The following is a 27,765-nucleotide window of genomic DNA, read 5'->3' as shown; positions in this document are numbered from 1 at the left end:
TGATCAAGGCACTACATTTATGTCACGGACACTGCGCGAACTGAATGGGTTATTGGGGATTAAGCCGATCCGCACCAGTGTGTATCACCCACAAACGGACGGTTTAGTAGAACGGTTCAACCGCACCCTCAAAAATATTATTAAAAAAAGTTCGTAAGTGAGGACGCACGTAATTGGGATAAGTGGCTCGAGCCCTTGCTGTTCTCAGTGCGAGAGGTCCCCCAAGCCTCCACGGGGTTCTCCCCGTTCGAATTATTATATGGGCGTAAGCCGCGCGGCATCCTAGATGTGCTGCGGGAAAATTGGGAGGAGGGACCTTCACAAAGCAAAAACGAAATTCAGTATGTTATGGACCTGCGTGCAAAACTCCACACGCTCACCCACCTAACTCAGGAGAATTTGCGGCAGGCCCAGGAACGGCAAGCCCGCCTGTACAACAAGGGTATGCGCCTTAGAGAGTTCACTCCGGGAGATAAGGTACTCGTACTGTTGCCCACGTCGAGCTCCAAATTGATCGCCAAGTGGCAAGGACCCTTTGAGGTCACACGGCAAGTCGGGGACGTCGACTATGAGGTGAGGCGAATGGACAGGGGTGGGGTGCTACAGATTTACCACCTCAATCTGCTTAAACTCTGGAACGAGGAGGTCCCCGTGGCGTTGGTAGTTCCGGAGAAGGCGGAGCTGGGGCCGGAGGTTCAAAAAGGGACATTGGCATCACGTACCTCTCCGGTCCCCTGTGGAGACCACCTCTCCCCGACCCAACTCACGGAGGTCGCCCAGTTGCAGACTGAGTTTTCGGATGTGTTCTCGCCCCTGCCCGGTCGCTCAACCTCATAGAGCACCACACTAACCTCATAGAGCACCACATAGAGACGCCCCCGGGGGTGGTAGTGCGTAGCCGCCCTTACAGGCTACCCGACAGTGGCGGCTGGTAGTCTTTCAAACAGGGGAGGCTGGTCGGTTATGATATTTCCAGATTTTAAAAGAAAAAACACATCAATTTTGCCCATACTCTTGCCTCTGATCTGGCTGATTGTTGGCAGGGTCACAAACTGTGAAATAACAGGTTCTTTTGGCCCATTAGCCTACTGTCCAATATACATGATGGTGGTGTTGGGGGGGGTATATTTTAACATTTTATATTTTAAAATTGTGGCATGTTGTTTAAAAAGTGATCATTATTGAAAGCAGCTCTTTGTCAGGAACCTCAGTATTCAATGACACTTTCCCTATATTTTACTTATTTTGACTGAGAAATGTTTTACTGACAATTTTGATAACCCTTCACTTTTAATCCAGGTCTGTAGTGTGAAATTTTCTCGGCTGTGTTTTTGTTTAAAAATGTTTTCAAAATTGTAGCTGTGTTTAATTCATATCCAGAAAAATATATATTCCAATATAATATACTCAGCATAAACATTTTAAATAGATTCCATATTTTTGGTCCATCCATGACATATTACTAAAGTAGCCTATTTACTGTTGTTGATGTGGGTCACTTGCTGTTAGCCAATTCACTTTCTCGTACCAGGAGAGCTGAAAGGTATTATTCCCTACCTTTTTCACCAAGTCAATTTGAGGCGTTGGTTAATTTTATTTTTTTCTTCGAAAGGAAGACTGGCAAATGGCTTCGCCAAAATTAAATCAGCAATGCTTGGCATCCGTGAGCAGCTTTCTTGCTAGCTGACTAGCCCCCTCAAGTTCAAGTTCAGTCACTCAAATATACGAAATTTCTGGAACTAAGACAGCAAACTTGACAACACTATATTTACACTTTATTTACAATGAAAATATATACAAACTAAAAAAGCTGGTAGAAACTGTATGTAATGAATGAAATCGAAATCTAAGCTGATCTTACAATACACCACAGCACTTGCGAATCCGCATGGGACTGAAATTCACCGCTGCCTGTCTATAGTTGAAACGAGCTGTCAATCAAAGAAAATATCCAGCCGCTTTCACCAATCACCAGTCTCCTCGCGGAAAGCTTTGCCATGTCCCTCCCATGTGAGGCTCGGAGTCCGTAGGCGGGCATTTTCGCAGTATTTGTCCAATAATAGTCTTGCATTTTGAGATTGAAAAGCACAGAGCTCCCAAATGCCGTTGAAGTCCACTGAGGCTGGGAGTCCGTGAGACTCCGTGGGCGGGCATTTTCGCAGTATTTGTCCAATAACCGTCTTGCATTTTGAGATTGAAAAGCGCAGAGCTCCCAATGCCATTGAAGTGCACTGAGGCTGCGCTGCATCGCACTGTCACAAGGGGGAAAAACTCATGCACACATTAGGCGAACTGGGGAAAGTTATAATGGAATGATTTCGCACTGTAGTTGGGTTGAGCACATATATTTCTATGATTCGATGTTCGTCATTTTTAGAGGAGGCTTCATTTCCCTCGTTGTCTTAGAGCAATCGCCCGTGCTACCCGAACACAAAAAAAAAGTGGTTCGGGAAGAACTTCAGACCATGCTCGAAATGGGCATCGTCGAGGAGTCCCACAGTGACTGGAGCAGCCCGGTGGTCTTGGTACCCAAGGCCGACGGGTCGGTCCGGTTCTGTGTGGACTATAGAAAAGTCAACGTGGTGTCTAAATTTGACGCGTACCCAATGCCTCGTATTGACGAGCTGCTCGATCGACTAGGCACGGCTCGCTTTTATTCGACACTGGATTTGACGAAGGGATATTGGCAGATCCTCTTGACTCCATTATCCCGGGAAAAAAACGGCCTTTTCCACACCGTTCGGCTTGCACCAATTCGTCACACTTCCTTTTGGGCTGTTTGGGGCGCCTGCTACGTTTCAGCGGCTGATGGACAGGGTCCTCCGCCCCCACGCCACCTATGCGGCCGCATACCTTGATGATATAATCATTTATAGTAACGACTGGCAGCGGCACTTACAACACCTGAGGGCCGTCCTTAGGTCGCTGAGGCGAGCGGGTCTCACTGCCAACCCGAAGAAGTGTGCGATTGGGCGGGTGGAAGTACGGTATCTGGGCTTCCACTTGGGCAACGGGCAGGTGCGTCCCCAAATTAACAAGACAGCAGCAATTGCGGCCTGCCCGAGGCCAAAGACCAAAAAGGGGGTGAGACAGTTCCTGGGGCTGGCTGGCTACTATCGTAGGTTTATACCTAATTATTCAGACGTCACCAGCCCGCTGACTGATCTCACTAAAAAGGGGGCACCAGATCCGGTCCAGTGGACGGAGCAGTGCCAGCGGGCTTTCTCTGAGGTAAAGGCTGCACTGTGTGGGGGGCCACTATTACACTCCCCTGACTTTTCCCTCCCTTGTGTTGCAGACTGACGCGTCGGACAGAGGGCTGGGGGCGGTGTTGTCCCAGGAGGTGGAGGGGGAGGACCACCCCATCCTGTACATTAGCAGGAAGCTGTCGGTGCGTGAGGGGCGCTACAGCACAATCGAAAAAGAATGTCTAGCGATCAAGTGGGCGGTCCTCGCCCTCCGTTACTACCTGCTGGGGTGCCCTTTCACCCTCTGTTCGGACCATGCGCCCCTCCAGTGGCTCCACCGCATGAAAGATGCCAACGCGCGGATCACCCGTTGGTATCTGGCACTCCAACCCTTCAATTTCAAGGTGGTCCACAGGCCGGGGGCGCAGATGGTTGTGGCGGACTTCCTCTCCTGTCGGGGGGGGGGGGGGGGGGGGGGGGGGGGAGTCGGCTGCAGGCCGGACAGCCGCCTGGCCTGAGTCGGGCGGTGGGGGTATGTGGCAGCGGGGGCGTGGTCAAGCGCCGGTCTGTGCCAGGAGGGCGGAGTCAGGGAAGGTGAGTGGCAGAATCACTACACCTGACGGCAATTAACCTGTGTTTGTGTGTCTTCCCAGTGACCGCGCCCTATTTAAGGAGGCAGAGGGACAGCAGAGGGGAGCTTCCCGAGACAAGACGACAGTGTGTGTGTGTCTCGAATTTACGTTTGAAATTGTCAGACTGGAAAGTATGGCAATAAAGCCTTCTGATTACCTTGATCTCTGTCCTGCCGTCCTCTGTGCTCCACCCACACATAGCGAACTTACTACACAAACATCACACCATCTGTAAAAAAGTTGAAGTTAAAAAGAGGATGGGTTCTACAGTAAGACGATGATCCAAAACACACCTCAAAATCTACAATGGAATACCTCCAGAGGCACAAGCTGAAGGTTTTGCCCTGGCCCTCACAGTCCCCTGACCTAAACATCATTGAAAATCTGTGGATAGATCTCAAAAGAGCAGTGCATGCAAGACAGCCCAAGAAACTTGTAGAACTGGAAGCCTTTTGCAAGGACGAATACGCAAAAATCCCCCAGGTAAGAACTGAAACATTATTAGCCAGCTACAAAAAGTGTTTACAAGCTGTGACACTTGCCAAAGGGGGTGTTACTAAGTACTGACCATGTCAGGCGCCCAAACTTTTGCTTCAGGTGCTTTTCATTTTTTGGTATTTTACGCCTGTAAATGATGGAAATAAAAATGTAATATTGCGGAAAATATTAAAGAAACGTGTCATTTTTACCTTTATGCCTTTTGGTGATCAGTTCATCTTCTGCTCACTTTAGGGCTAACTATTCACAGTAACAGACATTTTCAGCAAGGGTGCCCAAACTTTTGCATGCCACTGTAGATAGATAGATAGATAGATAGATAGATAGATAGATAGATAGATAAAAAGTTGAAAAATAGAAAAGAAGTGCTTTATTGCTTTTAAATGTTACAAAGCTGAGATATTTACCTCCTCAACCATAGACAGACCCTTATCTGCAGACTGTAGAGTAAATAATAAAAATGGACATAAGAAAGTGTTATATTTAACAATTTAAAAAGCTGATGAAACAAAGTTGAGTCTATAAATATGGTGTTTTTAAGGAGTTTCACATTACCTGAGCTGTTACATTATTCTGGTTCTTAGAGTTTTTCTTGTGCAAATAAAAAATTCATAATGAAATCAGTTTATGATGCTAAATAAACTAAAAAGAAGTGAATTTGTGATTAAAATGCTCTTCAGAGATTCAGTATTCTTCGTGAAGTTTCTATAAATTTATTCATGACCCTGTGAGGGCCTCCTGTTTTCGCCTTTGGGGCTTCCCCCTATAGATAAAGGCCGAACTCCAAATGACTCCTGACTCCCTGGTTATGTTCACTACCTAGGGTATGTATGAATGCCTTGTGCGCCCTATGTAGTAGTTTAATTATCCGATAGAATTTGGAACACAGCCCAAAGGCTTGACTGCACCCATTCCACCGGCATTCCCGTCATGCAACGCGAGGCTATTACTTGCTAGCAGGAAAAAAAAATAGTCCGGTGCTTAGCTGAGCCGAAGTGAACGGGTTCTGTGAGAAGGATAGTCGAAAAGAATTCGATTTTTTTCTTCTGAATCGATTCCTATACATTCGAAAACATGAATGATAACGAGAAACTGGACAACCAGCGGCTGAAAAATTTCAAAAATAAAGGTCGAGATTTGGAGGTAAGGAGACGGAGCTCGGGTTTTTTTTTTCCGGCGCTGTTCTGTGATTACGGGTTCCGCTGTGACGTCGTTCACAATTATAGGGGATTTTCGCGTTTACAGAATGTCACCTCGGAATTTGTGCTCGTTTTTACAGTGACGTGTTTCTGTCCGAAAATATTATAAAACGTAATCAAGTCAGAAACCGAATGATTCACGTGAAACATTTGTGCTAGTCAGCAAGTTGCCCTTCCCTTCCCTCTACGCCCCGGCGCGAGCTGCAGGTCCAAATCAGCGCACTAACACACTAAATAGTATGTAAAAGAAGTACACACATGGTTAACTACTGTGTAGCTCGTGCTGTATTGTGGCGTACTCAATAGTATGGTAGTGCAGAGTGCGGGTTTGGACTTGGTTTAATATTTTCTTCTGATTTAGCTAGATTTAGCATGCTAGCTCCCAACGTTGGCTGGTGGTGTATTTTAACTCCTGAGTCATTATTCACAGAAAGAAAATACCCAAAGGTGCGTCTTCTTCTTGAAGCAATATTGAATGGAAATGTATAAGGTTTCCGTTATGAGATGAGACGCTGAGAATTTCAGGTTCTCTAATGAGAATTTCTGTGAAATGTTCCAATGGGCCTAGAGCAGCTAGCTAGCTGAATGGCCCAGGCTAGCAATGTAGCACAGTGACGCCTCAGCTAAGATTATGTAAAACATATGTGCTAGCTCACAAACTAGCTAGAACCACAACTCCTCGTAGTTGGTCTCAAATGAACGAAATTAAATGTTTTGACGCTACAACATTCTGTCTCCTTTATAAATAAACAAACTAACTAACTATATCGGCATGTTGGCGCCTTCCATACCCGAGTGACTCGCTAACCTGGTTAGCTAGCTTGTTAGCAGTTGGTTAGCTAGCTATCGCATTGGTAATAGCATTGTATTTGGATAACTAGCCATCTTTGCTCGCGTTTAAAAACGTTGTACTGGACAAAATGCGCAAAAGGGTAAAAACTAAAACATGCGCACTATTTTAGCCTTCGATAACGCTCATTCTTTCTAGATGGTTCTACCGTCGGTGTTTGAATTGTAGCGTTATTTCGCTAATATTAATGTGTCCTGGATGAAGAGATGACATCAATGCGACTCTGTTTCTGGCAGTGATCTAAGACCCAGGGCTGGTTAATATCCACTACATGTCAAAAAAAAATCCTAAGACGACTTGTCTTTTTTTTTTCCCCTTTTCTATTTTTATTTATTTATCTAGCTATCTGGGGGAGGATGTCCCCGTGTGTGTAAGGTGTTTATAGAAACAAAACACTATTTTTTTGTAATGCATTTCATTTTATAACGTGTCACTTACAGAAAAAACTTCTTTTTTTCTGAGGTGACTCATCCTGTACTAGGCTTGTGTTCATCCAGTTAAATCCTATCTAGAACATTCATGTCCCGCCCCCATGATTATTACTACTAATGGTGTTGGCTATTGCTCTACACTTCCAGCTTGTATGTACATCGGTGTCCCTTGGTCAGATGAAAAATGAATGCAGCTTATTTGTTTCAAATAGGGTGGAACTTGGGCTTGTGTGACGAGCATGTTTATGAATTTCAGTACCGGGGTTCTGACAAATTGTCCCATTTATTGGATTTCTTTGCATACACACTTAAGTTTATGGGCTTGCAAAACGAATGCTTTATGTATTTTGATGGAGGAAGAGGTATTTTCTGATCTGGGCCTATTTATAAAGTAGCAGGAAGTGTTTGCGCTAATATTTTACAGTAGGGCAGTTTTTGATAATGTGGGACAAATCGTAGGAACGCTGGAATGTCCGGCGCTCTCGGACTGATTTGAGAATGAGATTCAGTCTTTAGCTAAAACTACCTATTATACGCCTAACTTTCCCCACTCTGTGGGATGATCCTGCAGCTCTCCGTCCACATGAGCACCTCTGCTAATCCATCTTGGCTCATGCATGTATGGTATAACTTCAAAACACATCACGTCTTGTCACCTACAACCTTTATTCTCAACAGGCATGGGTGAAAGTGATGGTGAGATCATTTTTAGTATTTAGCTCGTTCACTAGGCGCCTGTCCATTTTGTTTTGATTCTACACTGATGTGTATCAAACTATTGGTAAATCGTTCCCACACCAACACGATATCCCTGATTTCCTGTTTCAAAAGTGGGTGTCAATTTTGGAGGGACTTGAACAAGATTTCTGATCTTGCTTATCCAAGAACACATTTTTGAGCTTAAATGAAGCAAACAAACTAGGCCACAATGTCCCCATTTTCAGCCTTTTTATTTTCAGCCATGCAAAAAAGGTCTTCAGACATGTTGCTGTGCACTTTCTTCATTACTTGACGCCTATTTTGTCACCAAATAGGTGCTAACTGCTGCTTAACAATCTGCATGGAGTGGCAGTGAAACCTGCAGTTGTCAATTCACTTGGTAAACCACTTGGTTACTCGTGTTTCCAAGTATAAACTAGTAGTTAAGTGTGTTTTGTGAATGGAAGACACTCTTCTTTTTCAGCCCAGACACATGATTATGGCGACACCTTGCTTTGATCCCGTTACATTTGTATATGGTGCTGTCCCTCAAGTGATGACTGAGATCAGGCTGACATTTCTGAGACCCCTGACAGTGTGCTCACACACAAGAAATGGATGTTCACAGCTTGTCTTATTGTGGCACAAGCACAGGTGCTGCCTGTTCCTGTCATCTTCATGAACATGCCGTAAAGTATCTAGTAGCCTTATCTATTGGGGGAAATCAGTCTAAAGTTCAGAATGTTCATTTTTAAACATTGGCTGAGAAAATACACAAGAACAGTACATCAGTTGTTTGTTTGGCTGCCCACTGCTCTGGGTATGTGTGTGTGCTCATTGCTCACGTGCATGTGTGTGTTCACTGCTTCAGATGGGTTAAATGCAGAGAGGAATTTCACAAGTGTGTGATGAATAAAGTTGTGCTTTCTTTTTCTTTTTACTAATTGCAAGCTAGTTAGTGAAATATGGGTCTCAGCCATACCTTACATCTCTAAAGGCTACCAAGATGAACGCCATGTCTTGAAATAAGCCTTATTACGCAGGTTGTTTTATCGGAGGAGATATTTTAGCTGCAGATGAAAGAATAAGGGCCATGTGTCCTCTGTTAATAAATCCATTGCACAGATCTACCATCTGTCTTTTTAGGCTTATTCAAAGCCAAGTCTTGGCTTAAAACGATCTTCAGTGCACACATTGTGCAGCATGCTGCGAGGGCAAAAATCAGGGTTTCCAGCACCAGAATGTGCTACAAATGTCTTTGCAGACGTTTGTGACTGCACACTTGATGGTTTTCATATACTTCATACCTTGCTGTTATTTCAGTTTAAAATGGTCGCTGTCTATTGGTGCAGATGATGTGCCTGGCCTGCTTTGGCCAAGTATGTGGGACCGTTGCAGTTTTAAAAAAATTTTAAAAGGCATAAGCTTGCTGAAATATTTGTTTGCCAAACATTTGGAGATATTTTTATATTGAATCATTTTTTAAAATCTCTGAAATTGATCACTGTCTCTCTTTCACAGACAATGAGAAGGCAGCGTACAGAGGTGGTCGTCGAACTGAGAAAGGTAATCCTGAGTCACGAAAGACTCATTTGAATGTGCTGTTTGTTTTTTTTTCTTTCGTTCGTTATTTCTTTGCTACTGGATGGATTTAATTAATACCAATAGCTGACACAAGGCAGTAAGAAGCTATGTAAGGAATAAAGCACAGCAGGTGCTTCCTGCTGTTGTAGGAAAATAATCAACAACAGGGTGGTGGGATGCAACCCTGGGATGTTTTTTTTTTTTTTTTGTCGTCGTCATCGTCTTTTCTCCAGTAACATGTCCCAAAGTGTGTCGTTACTCTTACCCCACAGCAGTTTGTCAGTTTTATCATCCCACGCTGGCCAAAAGGCCCGAAGGGGGATTATGTCGTGGTGATGTCCGTCCCGGGAAGGGTGCTCTCCTTCTGAAATCAACTCCTCTCTCAATTTTTGGAGGAATTTCACAAAACTTGACAGGATTCTTTGTTCTGTGTCGGTAATACGCATACTGCAATTTCATTCAATTCGGTCACATTTCACCAGCGTTATGGCCCTTGATTACTAAACTTGTACTTCGACAATTTCACAAGGGTGTATTAAAGGTCATAGGCAAGGGTCGGAGGTGAAACTTAGAATATCAACTTTATTGTCTAGGAGAACGACCCAAAAAGTGAATTCAATCTTCCTGGTGTCTCATGTACACCCTAAAATGGAATAAAACGGTTAAAATATCCTGTTCTGCACAATTTCCGAAGGTTTGTTTACATCTTACTTATGCGCACTTTTACCGCCAGGGGACCGTCGTCGTAACGTCATTCAAGGCAAACAGACTGGGAGCAGTTCTGTGTTTACCTGAGAACCGAGCACACACGTACGGACTTTGGTCATGAGAGGTTGTGTAAAATGTCTGAAAGCAATAGCGATTTTGAAGTAGGAACTCTCCAAATTGAATATCGAGAGGTGAAACCATATATGTATGAACCTATGGCCGTTGCGAAGCAATCAGTGAATGTGGCTCACTGGTTTGACTGTGTGGCCTTGGAATCGGACAGCGACTCGGCCGACTCTGATCGCGGTGACCCCGGACCTCAACAAGACTCGCGCCCAAACGATTTATCCTGGTAGTTATGATAAATTCCTACTTTTGTCGTAATACTAAATAAGAGCCCTTTTGAAGAATAATTAAACCACCCTCCCTAGTGGATATAGGTAACGATTACTTGACAGTGCGCCGGTAGGCCACATTAGCCTGCCATCTGCGGCATTTTACTATTTATAGCCTACTCTAAGCGAGGAAATATCCCTTTGTCTCATTTCCACAATGATTGTACAGAATCCCTCAGGATTCTTGACTTGTCAGTTGCAAGCAAAAGTAAATATGTTTACCTCCAATCTTCTCCTTTTTGCTCAAGCGTTGCTGGTCCGTTTCTTCTTTGACTGCTTGGTTTTTGTTTCACACGCACAATCCACTCTCTCTGCTTCTTCTCCTCTTTCGGAAAAAGCCAACCCTCTGGCTTCACATGCACAATCCACTCCCTCCGTCTTGTCTCCTCTTCCGGAAAAAAAACGACCCTCTGGCTTCACGTGCACAATCCACTCGCTCTGCCTCTTCTCCTTTCTCAGAAAAAGCCAGCCCTCTCGCTCCGCCTCTTCTCCTCTTCCGGAAAAAGCCAATGCACTCTGTCTCTTCTCTCTCAGAAAAAGGTAAAAACTTCTTCCTGAACCAGTCCCGTTGTTAAAGTTCACTGCACAACAATAAGGCATGGTTTTTCTTTGGAAATTCCCGAACGCACGTCTGCACTCAAGCCGAACGGCAATGCAAGTAAACAGAAGCGGACTCAACTCAGGCGGTTTGTTTGTCTTGAATGACGTCACGCGCCGAGTGGTCACGAAAATCGCTGAACAGAAATTCGCCGTGATCCGCACTTACTTATTTTAATCATTACTTTTTAACAATACTTCTTGGGACCAGAAGAAAATTAGAGGGTTTTTTAGCATATAAAGTTTCAAATGTGTATAAATTGAAAACCGTTGCCTATGACCTTTAAGCACTTGTAGCATAGATATAGTTGCCAGCGGGGGATATTGTGCTCTTAGTGCACACTTCTTTTTTTTATTAAAGAGAGGCATCCTTTTTATCAATTTATGGTTGCATTTAATTATGTGGAAACTAGTTCTTGCGATCACTACAAACAGTTGTTTCCTCAGCTTCTTTTCCCCCTTTCTCTCTCCCCCCCCCCCAAGTTAATGAGCAGAAAAATGTGGATGGTCATGTGACCATGAAATTGTGAAGCCTTCCATCCTGAAGATCTACAAAGCAGTGATGCTGAAGGCTCTCTTCATAAACTTTGAATAAACATCATCTTAAAGCTTCACCATCTCAACAATTACACACTTTTTTTTTTTTTTTTTTTTTTTAAATCAACTTATATCGAGCATCCACTGTATAAGTCCCACTGTAATTTGTTACTATAGAAATAGCATTACAATAGCTGTAATAACACACATCTGCGATTTGCCTTGCAGCTTGCCTGGTACTTCTGTTCTAGAAAATGGATGGAGACCTTGTGAGCAATCAGAGCATCATTTTGATGTAAAGGGCAATATTCGGTACTCGTGCACATGTCCCGCTGCTGGGGACAGTTTAAATATCTGCACTCCCACTTTGTTGCACCGGGAAGAAGCTGCCTAGTTCAGCAGTGTTTTGTGCTGCCATTGTATTGTTTATCATGGAAGGCGGCACAAGGACAGATCGTGATTTTTAAAGATCTGTTTTGAGGACATGTTTGAAGGAGCATTGCATGCATCCTTCTGTGCAGAGGCTTTGTCCTACTTCTGAATTTAAAAAACGAAAAACAACCGTCTTTCTGTCTGAGTAATCTTTTTAACAGTGTAGTGTTATTAAAATGCAGAGCCAGATATCCTGAAAACTTTGGAAGACTGAAAATATGATAGCACATGCTGAACTAACACTTTTTTTAGGTTTAGATCAAGGAAAATACCACTGAGCATATCTGATGGTGTGCACTTTGTCTTATTGTAGAATAAGAGGGATGAGCACCTTTTGAAGAGGAGGAACGTGCCGCCTGAGGACATCTGCGATGACTCCGATGTCGATGGTGATTTCAGGACGGTAAAAGCTGTTTAAATGCTTCTCTTTGTTGCATTATGTACTGACTGACTGTTTTAATTTTTCAAATCAAAGTAAGCACAGTTCAGAGGATGGTGGCTTATCCTTTTTTTTTTTTTTTTCTTTTCCCCGATTTCTTGCAGCAAAATACTTCTTTGGAGGCAATCGTCCAAGTAAGTACTTGTGTATTAGGATGAAATGGTACACAGAAAATATCTAGTCTTTTTTTCTACTTTTACCCAACATATTGAAGTGAATGTCTGTCTGTTTGTTTGAACATAACACCATCATCTTGCAGTGCATACGTAAAGATAATTAGCTACAGCGCTACTATAGTATGCAAATGCAATAGTCCAGACTGCTAATTATTAAGTGGTACATGTGTACTGGTGATGCAGTCTTTCAGCGTCCCTTAATGTGACACTTGCAGGGGAGATAGATGGATTTATTTATTTATTTATTTATTTGGACCTGTCTCTTCTCTTAATGTCTATTCCAGAACGCCACCAGTGACAACCAGGGCATTCAGCTGAGTGCAGTGCAAGCTGCCAGGTGAGATGATCTGATGAGGCACCTGAGAACTATTTGTTTGTTGATGCTCAAAGCAGCCTTTGGAATGTCAGGTCCTCCCCAGATATTGCTGTGTGCGCATGTATTTAGACTCCGAATAGCCTATATTATGCTGCCGAGTCCAGTGTTATGCTCACCTGGGTTTGAATTAACTAGGCTAAAACGTGGCAGCTATCATAATTTAACTTCAGTCTAAATTCAGCTATGCATTATAAATGTTCTTTTATTGTGTTCTTAGTCTGACTAGCATTTTTTCCCACTAAACTGTCCATATCTTTTAATATTCCTATATCTAGAAAGATCATCAAACATCCATTCAAGCTAATTAATTTGTCCAGAAAAATTGTATTTACTCTTGTCCACACTGTCCTTGTGCATGTGTGTAGTGCAGCAGGTGGCAGGATTCAGAAAAGAGTAGCATGGGTATCTTATCGTTTTAAACAAACAAATCTACAGTACCAGTCAGGTTTGGATACCTACTCATTCATGGACTTTTCTGTATTTCGACTGTTGTCTACCTTGTCGAACCATACTGAAAACATCAAAGTTAGGAAATTCTTCATTTGCAACCACGTGACAAACTGCTTGCGTCACTGACCGCCACCATGTTGGAGGATATACAATCAAACAGTATAATGTCTGTAAAGTGTTCCAAGCGATAACATGTTTTAGCTCGCTGGATGGCCCTTCCAAGAGTTACATTGAGAAGCTTGTCAGTTCTCAAATCTGTTTTAAAAACAATTTTGACTGCTTCAAAAGATAGGTACTTAACACTATATAGCATTGTTATAAAAGAGTAATCACCAGGCGAGGAGGCTGCAGGATCTGAGGTAGTGGATTGACATGAATCTTGTTTGATTGACTGTGTGATCGTTTGGGAAGATTCTTCAATAATTTTGCGTTTCTTTCTGTGCTCTGTAAGCCTAGCATTTCGAGCTACTGCTTTAGTACCATCTTTGATTTTGTTGTGGGCCATATTTTGTGTTGGAGCCCAGTCTGGATCCGTAAAATTGTAGCGATCAGCTGATTTCCCTAATGGAAAGAAAAAGCAAAATAAAAGCAGCAGCAAAAATTATATATAGCTCTTTTTAAAATGCAATAATCGTGTGAGCCTTTGATTGTAAGATCATGCACTCAATGATCACGGCTTTGTCACGTTTGACAGCGGCGAGTTTCTGCCTGACCAGGCTATTAAACGATCCGATATTTCTTGTATATTGCAGTCTTTCATTAATAACTAGTTCGTAGCATTTACCATTGATAAAATGTTCACTGCAGATTCGTGTGGTTTTTGTTTTCTCGTTGCTTAGGTCAGCTTGGTTTATGTTGGACAGCCATTGACGTCTATGCTCCATGGACAACTCTTGTTCTTGTTTCTCCTTGATTATTTATAATTCTAAAGAACTTGCAAGTCCTCTTGTCTTGAATAGAGTTGTGCCCGCATCCAATTACAGCACAGAGTTGGCATAGCGAAGAAACCAAAGGAATTCTCAAGTGTAACAACCTCTCGAGCATATCTTCTATCGTATATGTGCGCCTTGTGAGTTTGTATCTATCCTCTAACATGGCTGACTTCCGGTTCAAAGCCTCATGCATAATAGCTATGACATCACATGCAAATGAAGAATAACATGGAGTTACGTGGTAAACACATGTTTTAAAACTTTTTTTTTTCTTCGAAGTCTTCAAGCTAAAGTTTAACTTGAGTTTTGCACACTATTGCCATTATCTTAAGCTTCATGACGTAGTTACCTAGAATGCTTTACAGTTAACAGGTGTGCCTTGTCAAAAGTTAGTGGACTAGTTTCTTGCTGCCTTAATGCGTTTTGAGATCAAATAGTAAATAAAAATACAGGAAATGGCTCTATTACACAACTGAAGTAATCCGTATGTCAAGAACTGCTCGACAGAGTAAAGAGAAATGACTGTTACTTTAAGACATGAAGTGTGTGTTGTTTTTTTTTTAAATTAACAAAAGAAATTTGTCCAAACGCTTGACTGGGACAGCATATCAAATGGGAAGTTTGCCTATTCGTTTTGATTAAGTTTAAAACAAAAGTTGGTGAAGCAGTCTAATGCACTTGCTTGACTGTGTACGGCAACTGAAAAAAAAAAAAAACCCTGATAGCCCAGATACAATTTGTCAACTCCTGATGAAGTAGGCAGCATTGTAATACAGCTTGAAGCACAGACCCCCTAATCTGGTTTGTATTGGTATTATCTTGCTTTTTTTTTTTTGGTGCTGCATTGAGTAAGCCTCAGTGTAGGGTACATGCTTAAAGTGTCTGCTAACTTGTCTTTGCAGTTTCACAATACTTTGTTTCCTCCCTAGGAAACTGCTATCGAGTGACCGCAACCCTCCCATAGATGATTTGATAAAGTCTGGTATTCTGCCTATTCTTGTGCACTGCCTGGATAGAGATGATAAGTAAGGCTGTACTGCTCTTTTGCTCTTTTTTATATATTGTCATTTTGGAAAGTCAGAGAGTTGAACTTTTGCCCTTTTGTCCTGAAGTCCATCTCTGCAGTTCGAGGCAGCCTGGGCTTTGACTAACATTGCTTCAGGGACCTCCGAGCAAACACAGGCAGTGGTGCAGTCCAGTAAGTGGTCAATCTACTGTGCATTTCATTTGAATTGTATTTTGTATAAGTACACTGACTGATGTGCAGTTTGTGTTTAACGTCCTGTATTTGGCATTTTGTATTGTGCAATACATTAACAGATAAGTGCAGGGTGAATAATGCAGCATCTGGTGTGGCAGTACAAGTCTAAATCAGTGAGTTAGGTTACAGCTAGCAAGAATGTGTAGAAAGATGCGTTTTTATTTATTTATTTATTTGGTGCAGTATGTCTAAGTGGTGTGACAGAAAATTAGTTGGGGGGGGGATTGCAAGTTTGAGTCCTGATGATGCCATAGGGGCCACTCTGCGTGGGAAGGATCGCATACTCCCACTTCCTTGTCAGTTTGACACTAGAAATTTGTGGGTGTAGATAGTACTTTTTGAAGCAGTGTGAGCAGCAGCTTGAAAAGATGAGTTTGGCTGGCTTCATGTATCTTAGAGAAAGCACATGTTGGCCTTCACCCTCCCCAGTTGGTAGGCTAGTGTTTGATTGAGGAGAGACAGGACAGTTTGCTAACCTGGGGAGAAGACGAGCAAAAAAATATAATTCAGAAAGGTGACTGGATAAGTGGCCCATATGCCATGTTTTAAAGTCAGGTTGATAAGCAACTACAGTTCAGATTTAATTATCAAGGCAGTGAATTAGTATTCAGAAAACAATGTGGGCCAGTCTTGGGGAATTTAGAGAGACTGTGTTCACCAGTGTTGGTCTGATATGAGTCATCACTGGGAGACTGAAATGTCTGAGTCATGCTGTCATGTTCTCTCTCTCTCTCTCTCTGTTGCACACAGATGCAGTTCCCCTGTTCCTAAGGCTGCTCCACTCTCCCCACCAGAATGTGTGTGAGCAAGCTGTCTGGGCTTTGGGCAATATCATCGGTAAGTCATTGGTTCACCACCTGTGTCTATGAACAGTCCATCTCTCCTTGAACTTCCTTGGAGTTTTGTATAACATTGGGGAAAATGCTTTGAGAGTAAATTGTATAATATGGGTTTGTTGCTTTATCGTTTAGTTATAGCTATAGCATTTAGTTACAGATATAGAAATGCAGGGCTCTAAATTATTTTCTTTCACCAGCTAGCCGGACTAGTTACCTTCCAAAGTAACTAGCCAAACAGAAAATCAACTAGCCAAAATTTGTTCATGTATGAATTTTACTTCTGTCAAAAATAACGCAAAAGAGAGTAGTTACCATTGTTCATGACTAATGTGCATTTATTTCAAGACCCGAGTATTTTGATACTGTTGTTAAATACATAAATGAGAACAACACAGAGCACCATAATATAATATCAACAAATAATAATGTATTGGAAAACTTGGCAACTTGGTGTATGAGTATTGAAAGCAAATATACTTACTATCATGACTATAGCACCCAAAATATGTCCAACATGCTTTCTGTATTTAACCATTTATGAGAGAGAAAGCATTAGGAGCTTCATATTGACTAGGGATCAACTTGAAAAAAATTATTCCATAAAAATCGTATCGCAGCCAAGGTCTACCCTGCTCCCATGTTTGCTTATAAGTCCTTTGTCGTTTCTCCTTCTCGTACGCTTTATCGGCGGCCTTTTTCTCCTCTTCAGACCGAGGTCGCTTTGTCCCTGTCTCTGGCGGTTTCTGTACACCTTTCAGAAAATTCCACATTGCAACGTAGCTTTGGCAGATGTAGATGTAAACAACAACAAAAACCCACGTGTTTAAATGGGCGATAATGTGGCCACATCTATTGAATTTGGTAACGTGATGTGGCGGCGGGGGAGTGGCCAAGCAGCAGTCTGTGAATGGAGGGCAGAGTCAGGGAAGGTAAGTGGTGGAATCATTGCACCTGATGGGGATTAACCTGTTTGTGTCTTCCCCAGTGACTGCGCCCTTTAAAAGGAGAGGAGAGCAGAGAACGGGAGCTTTCCCCAACCAGAACGTGTGTGCGTGCGCGCACGCGCGTGGCTGGGAAGTGATAAAAGGCTGAAAAGCTAGCAATAAATGTTTCATTGAGAACTCAGTTCTGGCCTGCAGTGCTTCTGTGCTCCACCCACCTGGTCCAATACTACACATGATTACCGCGATATTCAACGAGATGCGTTATATGCATGCGCAGTAGTGAAAAAGCCGACAGCCTGACTCGTACACGATATGATTCGGAATTCTTCGGTATTTTCCGTCCTGCCGATAAACACAGACACGGCACACACTTAATATGTGGCGGCTTTAGTTGACAAGGTGTCTGAATCTTCGCTTCATATATATATATATATATATATATATATATATATATATATATATATATATATATATATATATTTCCCTCAACTAGCCAGCCAGGCTGGCTAGTGACAGGAATTACCCACCAAATGACAAATTAAGTCTCCTCGGGCGATCGGACCACTGCGAATTTCGAGCCCTGAAATGGGTTCTGTCCGGCTGTCCATCCTGTCACTTTCATTTCCAGGCCATGTCTTTAAAACTACTGAAAATATCTTCATGAAACTTTGTATACATATCAAACATGTAAACTGATGCCTTTTGCTATTTTGGATTTTTGAAAAATATATTTTTGAAATTTTTACATCCAAAATAGATTTTGACTTGGTTTCTAAGAGCAATGTTTGTTTTTGGAGCATATATCCGAAACTATTTACGATACGGATTTGAAACTTGGTATACATGCTAACAAGGTGATGTAGATGTGCCTTTTCATACTAAGAAATTTGAGCTTTTCATTTTTCATGTTTCCATGGAAAGAATTTCAGACTTGGTCTCTCAGGTTAGTCTTAGGGGTAGGTTTTGTTTCCGGAGCAGAACTTAAACTATGAGTGGTATGGTCTTGAAAGTTGGTATATGTGTTGATTAAGTAATGTGTAAAAGTAAAAGTAGTGCTTTTTGATACTAAAAAATGTGAGATTAATTTTTAGCTCACCTGGACCAAAGGTCTGGTGGGCTTATGTCATGGGCTGCTAAGGTCAGTGTAAAGAGGTAGGGTTGGTTTCCTGCAGCAGAACTTGAAAAATGTGACAAATAATATCTTGAAACTTGGTATATAGGGCGGGGGATATAGATGACCCTGTCTTCTTGTTAGAGATTTGAAGTACGAAAGGATAGTCTAGCAAGAACTTGGACAAGCTGTTACTGTTAGTCTGTAATGTGTTAGCATTTAGAAGCTTAAATAAATACTTTGACATACTAATAACTAATAGTGCCACTGAAAGCCCTTAGCACTAGCTTAGGCAGGCTTGCAGGACGAGAGTCCAAGACTTGGACTCGAGTCCGACTCGTGCCCTAATTTTAAGGACTCGTGACTCGACTTGAGCACTGATGACTCAGACTTGTAAATTGGAGATGAGGTTTCGGATTTTTTTCTTTATTCTTTTGTAACATGCCATCATAATTTGGCACAAGATATTTTATATCTACATTAATTTTTGTACTAATTTTGTGCAAGAGTGTCACACCTGCGTGCTTTGACGTGTGCATCGGAGAGACTCTTGGACACGTGCCGTAAATGACTTGCACCTGCACAGGATTAAGGCACAATCAGCATGCCTATAAACTGTGCTAAAAAACTGTGAAAAAACACTTAGTTTACGAAGTATTGAGTTGCGTTGCTGACACGTCACCGAGCCTTATATCCTTTGTTTTTCTGATCCCTGTTTCTTGTCTTTGATTCTGCCAAGTCTACGATAGCCTGTTTGTGCCTCACTCGACCTATTGCCTGTCTTACGATTTTTGCCTGCCGTTCTGGATTGTTTACCTGTCCTCACTTGTATTAATAAACACACCTTCTGTACTTTCATCTGTCTCCAAACCATCTCTGACAGAATGCTTCACACTCCCTGACACAGAGAATGCACATTCACCTGTTCGTACGTCATGTTCAGGAACAAACTAATGGCGCTAAAACAACCACCGTCAAATGGTGCAGTTTGAGGCTTGTTCTCAGAATCGACTTGGATTCCGACTCGGAGTGGACTTGCCTTATTTATTTATTTATTTATTTTAAATGACTCGGACTTGAACACTGGGGACTTGAGGCCGGGCATGGACTCGAGGTTTAGTGACTCGACTACAACACTGCACTTAGGTTACGTAAACCTGCTATACACTTCAGCATACTTTGAAGCATCTATTAAGCACTTATCAAGTCATGATCATGCCAACCCTGAAACTTAAACCTGCTGATTAGATACAGCGTTTAAACTTTTGCAAGAAGTCTAAGGGGTATATTTGATAAGCACCGGTGAGTTGATTGAGGTGTTATGTTCTCCTAGGTGATGGTCCCCAGTGCAGAGACTATGTGATCAGCCTTGGTGTTGTCAAGCCCCTGCTGTCCTTTATCAGCCCCTCCATCCCCATCACCTTCCTGCGCAATGTCACTTGGGTCATGGTTAACCTGTGCCGTCACAAGGATCCACCTCCACCCATGGAGACCATCCAGGAGGTACGTATGGGGTGACTGTAGGCCACCAGTCATCATGTTTTGTGAGCAATTGGTTGCTTTATTCCATGTGTTTTTAAGAAATGAAGAAAATTAGGCTCTTGTGATCATTTATTGCTGAATAAAATGCAATCAGTGGGGAGGTTTATTTGTCTAGGCTTTAACGTATATGCTTTTTTTTTTTTTTTTAATGCTACCTAAATTGGCATGTTTACTCATTGTTTTCTTTATTTACACAGATCCTGCCTGCCCTGTGTGTCCTAATTCATCACACAGATGTCAATGTAAGTTCCGTCTCAAGATGTTCTCATTTTGTATGGCTCTACGTGTGAACATGGATCCTAGACATTGGGCGTGGTTCTGTATGTTGAGTGCAAGTTGTATTGTATTTGTGATTTGGTTAGATCCTGGTGGACACAGTTTGGGCTCTGTCTTATCTGACTGACGCTGGCAATGAGCAGATCCAGATGGTCATTGATTCTGGCATTGTTCCTCACCTGGTGCCCCTCCTTAGCCACCAGGAGGTCAAAGTTCAGGTGAGTCCAGTGCACTCTCAAATAACAATCTATAGAGAAGGGATTGTTGCTGCATCAGTTTGCTTTTGATCATTACTACAGGGTTTAATACATCTCTTGTTTATGAGCAACAGGTTATTAAAATATAGTTTGTGTTAGGGCTGTGCGATATGGGGAAAAAATGAATATCCCGATACATTTTCTCCATTTCACGATATGCGATATATATCTCGATATATTTAAATCTTCTCTAAAGGACCCCATGAAATCTAACTTTTACTCTTTACTGTTTTCACTACAATCTCTGCAGATTAAATAACATTCTTGGTTTACTTTACAGGTGGTTTTCAACAAATTTTAAATTTTCATGTTGGTGATTAATCACAATTGAGTTGAAATTGTTTGAGCTCAGAGCTCAAACCAATAAAGTGCAAGCTCAACACCTGAGAAAGACATTTAGCCTAAATAAGAAAAGTGCTCATTCATTAAATTATTAAAAAAAAATATATCTCCAAGCTATTAACCTGACTACTGAGAACCACTGGAACATTCACAATAGAGAGAGAGATTGAGGGAGAGAAGAGAGAGCTCTGCAAAACATAATTTTTCTCTTTGCACACTTTTGAACTGAATGTTTTCTGGCTCTGCCTCTCAGATGTGTATAATTCCGGTATTGACTTCTCTGTAAAATGTCTGCGAACAGGCAACTCATGTTTGGGATCGAGTGTGTTTAGTAATTTTTGGAAGCCTGGTTTTTCCACTATACTAATTGGGATCATGTCTTTGGGAATGAAGTTAGTGATTGCATCTGTTATACCTCTCCATCTCTGACTCGTTTTCTCATATGGGGTGGCTTTGGAGAACGAGGCCGCTATGGTCATTTGTTTAGCTTGTGGGGGGGTTTAGCTCATGGGCAAGTAGTTCGGAGTTTAAGAGACTCTTCATACTGTACCGGGTGAGTTTTCAGGTGATGGAATATATTTGTAGTGCTGCTGCCTTTCGTGATGACAATTTTTTTTTTTTTCCCACACTTTACAAACTGGCATTCGCTGTTCCACGTCCTCCTCGCGATATCCAAAAAATGCCAGATGACTGACCCCTTACTCGTTCTTTTAGGAACCAGTTCGTCCGCTTCCATTTTTAATTTGTCGCTGAAATTGACAGAGCTTACACAGTAGCCCATGCAGCACCAGCGATTGCACGAACTGAGTCAGCGCTGTAAACCGAAACTAGGAAATCTTCCTGCCGGCAGTGTTGCCAGATACTGCTGACGTTTTCCAGCCCAAAATATGTTCAAAACCCGCCAAAATGCACTTAAAACCGCCCAATCTGGCAACACAACCGAAACTAGAAAATCTTCCCGGAAGTTCCTTTCAGCACCGAGATGTCGCCCGGGATTGGTTGGCGAGTGTGTGACGTTATTGTTTTCTTTACCCTTAAGCAGCCTCTCATGTTACTGCCTGAGGGACAGGGAGAAAACCACCGGGAAATGTTTTAAACAAACACGAAACAAACACAAGTCAGAAGATGACCATAAAATACTCGATAGTTACGATATAATAATTTTATGTATCGCACACAGAATTTTCACGATATATCGAGTATATTCGATATATCGCACAGCCCTAGTTTGTGTATCATTCAGGAAACAAGTGGATTCCTGCCGTCACTTATATCAGCTAAAAATAATTGTTCCTGTACTTTCTCTCAAAGGGTTTGTAAGACAGAAATAAAATGCCGCTTGTAATATTACCGAGAAAATGGAACAGGGACCGGAAATCTTAAGATTGCGCAAGCCTTGCAGGAAAATATCCAGCTGTTTGGAAAGTTAAAATGTTTACAAGGCTAAATATTTTCATAATGCTGGTTTTCTGCTTTTTAGACTGCGGCGCTGCGTGCAGTGGGGAACATTGTGACTGGCACAGATGAACAAACACAGGTGGTGCTGAACTGTGACGCCCTGAGCCACTTCCCTTCCCTGCTCACACACCCCAAAGAAAAAATCAACAAGGTACACACCCACAGTCCAGTTATTGTTGTTGGATTACATAAATACATGTGTGCATAAAGGCATTTCAATCATTGTTTGTTGCAGATATAGTATTGGAAATGATGACAATGGAGACTCGGCACTTGTGTGTGATGTGTGCATGATTTTTGACTTTGTTTAGCTTTTAATACAGGCCGCAGAAGTTGACACCCTGGATGAAGCTTTGCCAAGGAGCAACTGTTAGATATAGATCTAGACTATGATTATGGTTAGTTTTATGGTTCAGAACAGGATGGTATGTTTTAGGAAGTGTTTAAAGGGTGGGATGGGATTTTAATGGGGTGTGGGTGTGTGGTGTGTATGTTTTGTTCAGCTGATGGAATGGGAGTGCTTAAGATCACTGAGTCATTGCAGAAAAAGGAGTGCATCTGAGGCTCATCACTCAAAATGGAGGCTGTTCTGTGATTGAGCCGATGATTAAAGCCTCAAAACCGCTCCCATTCACAGCTCTCAGTGCCGCTGTCTTGCTCAGGGGCTGTGGCTCCTCCCACAGCTTCCTGCAGTCTGATCCATCACTATCCTTTCAAATGTTTGTACAGAACAGTTATGCACTATGAAACATCAAATGGCTACAATGCAGTAACCTAAATCTGATGGCTCTTGCAGGAGGCAGTGTGGTTCCTGTCCAATATCACGGCTGGGAACCAGCAGCAGGTCCAGGCAGTTATTGATGCCAGCCTCGTGCCCATGATCATCCTTCTGCTTGATAAGGTGCCTATATCTCTATTCAGCTTTTCATTTTAGGCGTCTCGCTGTGTTTTACTGTCTGTTCCTTGTTTTACAACAGCTAACTAGATAGCCTAGTAATCCCCCCCCCAAAAAAAAAAAGTTAATTGCAACTCAGTCATTCTGTCCCAGTGGAGGCAAACTTGATTTTGCCATTGTTGGTTACATAGCCAGAGTTTTAAAAGGCTGATTTGTAATTTACTTTTACAGGGAGATTTCGGCACTCAGAAAGAGGCGGCTTGGGCCATCAGTAATCTCACAATCAGTGGCAGAAAAGACCAGGTAAGCCATTGCCAGTTTATGCCAGACATGCATTATGTAGCTGAAAGTATGTGGACATCTGACTATCGTATCCATATGTAGTTCTTTTCCAAACTGTTGCCACAACTTTGGAAGCGCACAATTGTATAGTTTTTTTTTTTAAATGCTGTAGCATTAATTTCTCTGCACTGGAACCAAGGGGCCAAAACATGTTCCAGCATGACATTGCCCCTGTACACAAAGTGAGCTCCATGAAATCATGGTTTGTGAAGGTTGGAATAGAAGAACTCGAGTGTTCTGCACAGAGCCCTGATCTCAACTCCATGGAACACCTTTAGGATGAACTGGAATGCTGACTGCGTCCAGACCTCCTGGCTGAACATCAGTATACAAGCTTACTAACCTGTTATGGCTCCTAAAGAGCACAAATCCCTACAGCCACACTCAAATCTAGTGGAAAGCCTTCCCAGAAGAGTAAAGGCTATTATAACAGCAGGGGGGCGCTAGGTCTGGAAAGGGATGTTCAGCGTGCACATACGGGTGTGATGTTTAGGTGTCTACAAACTTTTGACTATTGTGTATGCTTTGTGTTGGCACTATTAAAAAGGAATAGTAATTTCTTTTTAAGCTCTAGTGATGCACTGTCAATCCTGTTCTCTAGGTGGCATACCTGATCCAGCAGCAGGTCATTCCACCCTTCTGCAACCTGCTGACAGTCAAGGATGCTCAGGTGGTGCAGGTGGTTCTGGATGGACTCAGCAATATTCTAAAAATGGCTGATGAAGAGGCCGAGACCATCGCCAACCTGATCGAGGAGTGTGGAGGTGAAGAATGAATATTTTTGTATTGGTCCCCTGTCTGGCACAGTTGAAACCTTGAACCTGATTTATTCGATGTTGATTAATTTCCTCTGGCTGCAAGATTTATAATGTGCTCATTCTAGTACATTATTGCTTTTCTAGTGACAGCTTGGACAGGCAATTGAATGCTCCATATCATCTAAGAATCAATAAACAGATTGAGATTTTATTTCTTAAAGAAAAACATTGATTTATTTGAAGCTTTATTTCCTTAAGAGAAGGAAAAGATTCTTATGAGGAACTAACTACAACTCCTAAGTAGTAATGGGAACTAAAGTGTTGTTTACCAAAGAAACAAATTTTTCTTGAATTGCCATCATATAGGGCAGATAAAACACTTCATGATGTGATGTAATCAGAAAAAGAATCAACTTCAGGGTGATGTCAGTAACTTAGCTTTGTATCAGGCCACATCACAGTACCCTGTTGTTGATTTTCCTATAACGTGCATCATGTTTTATTCCTTACACGACTGTTTTGTAATGGCAGAGACCATGTTACCAGGCAGCTCCTTGAAAAAGAAGTCCCACTACATAAACGTGTATAACAGTTGCCATTCAGAAAAATCTTATGACATGTCGGCATAACTAAAATGCACAAAGCCTACATCTTATTTCCTGCTATGGTACAGTGCTGTAAATTGTTGACTTGCTACTGAGCACAAAATGGCCTGTTTACTGTCCTGCAAGTGCACCTCAAGCAACAGTTATAAGCCAGTACTTGAATCAGGTGCTGTGAATTTGGAGCCATGATATAAGCAACGTTTTAAATTTGTAGCTCTTGGGTAATGATTTTGTGCTTGTTGACATTCGTGATTTTATACACGGTTTTAAAAAGTTCTCTGTCTGATTTCTATTTCAGCCTTGATTTGAAATATGTGCAGTATTTGTAACGTTTTGAGTAGATGTTGATCTTCCAGCCTTGCTCTTTTGCTTAGGGTTGGAAAAAATCGAACAGCTACAGAATCATGAGAATGAGGACATCTACAAACTGGCTTATGAAATCATTGATCAATTCTTCTCGTCTGACGATGTAAGTTTTGAATTTAGTGACCTGAAAAGGCACAAGTGTTGATGCATTTGGGATTCAGTGTTATGTACATTGGGGTTTTAGGGGCGATTAACACATTTCCAATTTACTAAATTCATCACAGCGCCGATTATTTTGTGATATCCTTGACTAGGTTTAAGAGGGGGATCTGAGCTTAATCAGTCCTCAAATAAGTCTTTTTAGTGTCGCTCATTAAAGGAGCTAAAGGTTGGGTAATTGATGTCCTCCATGTCTCCTCTCAGATTGATGAGGACTCGAGTCTGGTTCCAGAGGCCATCCAAGGTGGAACATACGGATTTAATTCATCAGCCAACGTGCCAGCAGAGGGATTCCAATTTTAGAAGGGTGACCTGAAATCTGGAGATTTGTTTGCGATGCAGCACTCCAACATGTACAAAAAATTAATTAGGAGAGAAAGAGAGAAGTGCGCGAATGTGAGAAATTAGATCCATTGTGCTTGGCTCATGGGATCCATGGCTGCATCTAATCCAAGAGAAATTGTGTGGATTTCGTTTGGCATCCTGGTGTGAATCCAGTCCAAATGAAGTTTGTGACGGCGAGTGGGTGCGAGTGAGGAATGAGTGGGCTACTAAATGTTGCAAAAACACAACCATCTACACCGAATGGGTTCAGAGAACATTTCGTGAAATGTCACACAAATATCAGGACGTGTCTACCAAACGACAATAAAAGCAAATCAGCGCAAAAAACCATGGGGAGAAATAAGATGTTGCGACCTGGCAATTGGAGGGAATGACACAAGAAAACCTACGAAACTTCTGAACAAGAATATACAAAAAACAAACCACACAAACTGAGCAGTGGGAGGTGTCATTACTGGGTGGCGTCTCCCCTCCCCACAATGGTCCCCGCTGTGAGAGGTGTGTGCAAGTGAGCCGTTTTTGCGTATGAATGTATGGACTTGGGGCCGAGGATGCGGAGCTTGCCTCCGAAATCTCTTAACTTTCAGCGCTCGTCATTCCTCGACAGTGCTGCATGTGCAAAGTCAGCAGATGAATGGGTGTGTGTGTGTGTGTGAGAGAGAGCAAGCGCGTGTGACTGACTGGAGTGTGTCAGGCAGGGCTGAATGTGGACGCATGTGGAGAGTCACCATCGAAATACAGAAAGGAGCGTTAATACATAGTCTGGAAAATCAAATAAAGTAAACAGCAAGGAAGAAGCGGCTGATCAGAAAAGAAGAAAATAAAAGCTTCAAGAGAAATCGTCAAGCAACAGCAATGATTTAAAAAAAATAAGACTTCAGGTTTTTTTTTTCCTTTTTTCTTTTTTTCCTTAAATGACACTGGACTGGGCTCTTAAGTGGAGAAATGGAGGGCTGTTGCGTTTAAAAATGATGCACTCTGTAGCTTTTGAGATTTGCTTTTAGTCTCCAGTGGTTTTTTTTTTTTATTTTTTTTAATTTTAGCTTCTGAATATGTTTTCAGTGCTTGTGTAGAACTGCAGTTTAACCCTTCAATATGAGTACCACTGTAGTTTTGCCTTTTTGGGGAAAAAAAAAGTTGCAATCACCCATTCTTACCTTTCAATACTCCTGTATTACTCTTCTGCATGATTTGTTCTTTTATTTTTCTTGTAGGTTCTCGGTAGAGCCTTCACATCTTTGGTGGTAATAAATGGAGAAATAAGGCCATTAGATGTCAATTCATGAAAATTTCAATCTTTACATGTACTGAAATGGAGCGTAGTTTTCTGGGTTTTTACTTCTGTTAGCAAATTACTTTCTCCCCCTTTTTAAATTTTTAATTTTTTTTTTTTTTAATATGTATTATGTTGGTCTCTTCCCCACCAAACCTTGTACTCACCTGATCTGGTGGAGTCTAACCTGTTTTGTGTACACGCTGAGGGCGGTGTGTGATGAGTGCACATTTAGGACTTGACATGCCTGTCCCATCAAACTACGAGTATATGCATAATAGAAATATGATCTTGGGGTTTTTTTTGTTTTGTTTTTTTTAAATATGTATATGTAGATAGTCCTAATTACTGTTAGGTCACATTAGAGGTGTAATTCTTCATGATAGTTTCAATAATTTTGAAATAAATGACCTGCCTCTTATTTTGGGGTGTTCTTTTTCGGAGAAAATTATATTTGTAGCGTGATGCTCCAGCTCCCTGAAGTCTCTGGTGTCTTGCAGGCTGTTGTCCAGTGCCTTCTTAGTAGAGCACAAGTAAAATGAAGGAAAAAAAAATGCATGAACAAAACAGTGGTGTTCTCATGTACACAATATTTGTCCTTTATTCCCTTCTAGGTCCCTTTTATTTTATTTTTTTTTTGTGTTTGAAATTTTACAACACTGTAGAGATGGAATACCCTTTGTGGTCATAACTTTCTGTTGGACATAGGGTATATGTGCAGCATTCCTCAAAGATACGATTTCATATGTGCAGCATTAGCAAAGATGTGGTTTCAGAAGTGGGGAAAACATTAAAATTAGATGATATGCTTAACCTGTTGACCATACAACTACAGGCTAAGTTTCTTTGAAATAAATATTGAAACCATA

The 27,765-nt window shown here is 41.9% G+C and overlaps 1 protein-coding gene and 1 long non-coding RNA gene across 3 annotated transcripts in view; one reads left to right on the top strand and one right to left on the bottom strand.

The window, feature by feature from the left end:
* Positions 1 to 5,432, bottom strand: part of LOC132871580 (uncharacterized) — an 11,032-nt gene extending 5,600 nt beyond the window's left edge. For both annotated transcript variants that reach the window (XR_009651299.1, XR_009651300.1), the window contains exons 1-3: positions 4,874 to 5,432; positions 4,726 to 4,758; positions 4,510 to 4,611 (exon numbers count right to left, since the gene is read on the bottom strand). This is a non-coding gene — a long non-coding RNA (uncharacterized LOC132871580). The remainder of the gene's footprint in view (positions 1 to 4,509; positions 4,612 to 4,725; positions 4,759 to 4,873) is intronic.
* kpna4 (karyopherin alpha 4 (importin alpha 3)) lies at positions 5,252 to 27,765 on the top strand. Its single transcript, XM_060905849.1, has 17 exons — positions 5,252 to 5,461; positions 9,019 to 9,063; positions 12,064 to 12,153; positions 12,294 to 12,323; positions 12,650 to 12,702; positions 15,053 to 15,148; positions 15,236 to 15,321; positions 16,135 to 16,221; positions 19,612 to 19,781; positions 20,018 to 20,062; positions 20,183 to 20,314; positions 22,176 to 22,304; positions 22,950 to 23,054; positions 23,280 to 23,351; positions 23,992 to 24,154; positions 25,128 to 25,222; positions 25,483 to 27,765. The coding sequence occupies exons 1-17, from the start codon at positions 5,393 to 5,395 to the stop codon at positions 25,579 to 25,581; spliced, it is 1,566 nt and encodes a 521-aa protein (XP_060761832.1). The 5' UTR covers positions 5,252 to 5,392; the 3' UTR covers positions 25,582 to 27,765.

Source organism: Neoarius graeffei, chromosome 23 (assembly GCF_027579695.1).
Source record: "Neoarius graeffei isolate fNeoGra1 chromosome 23, fNeoGra1.pri, whole genome shotgun sequence".
Classification (NCBI taxonomy): domain Eukaryota; kingdom Metazoa; phylum Chordata; class Actinopteri; order Siluriformes; family Ariidae; genus Neoarius; species Neoarius graeffei.
Note: the sequence above shows the minus strand (reverse complement) of the source record. Positions and strands in the feature narration are given on the sequence as shown.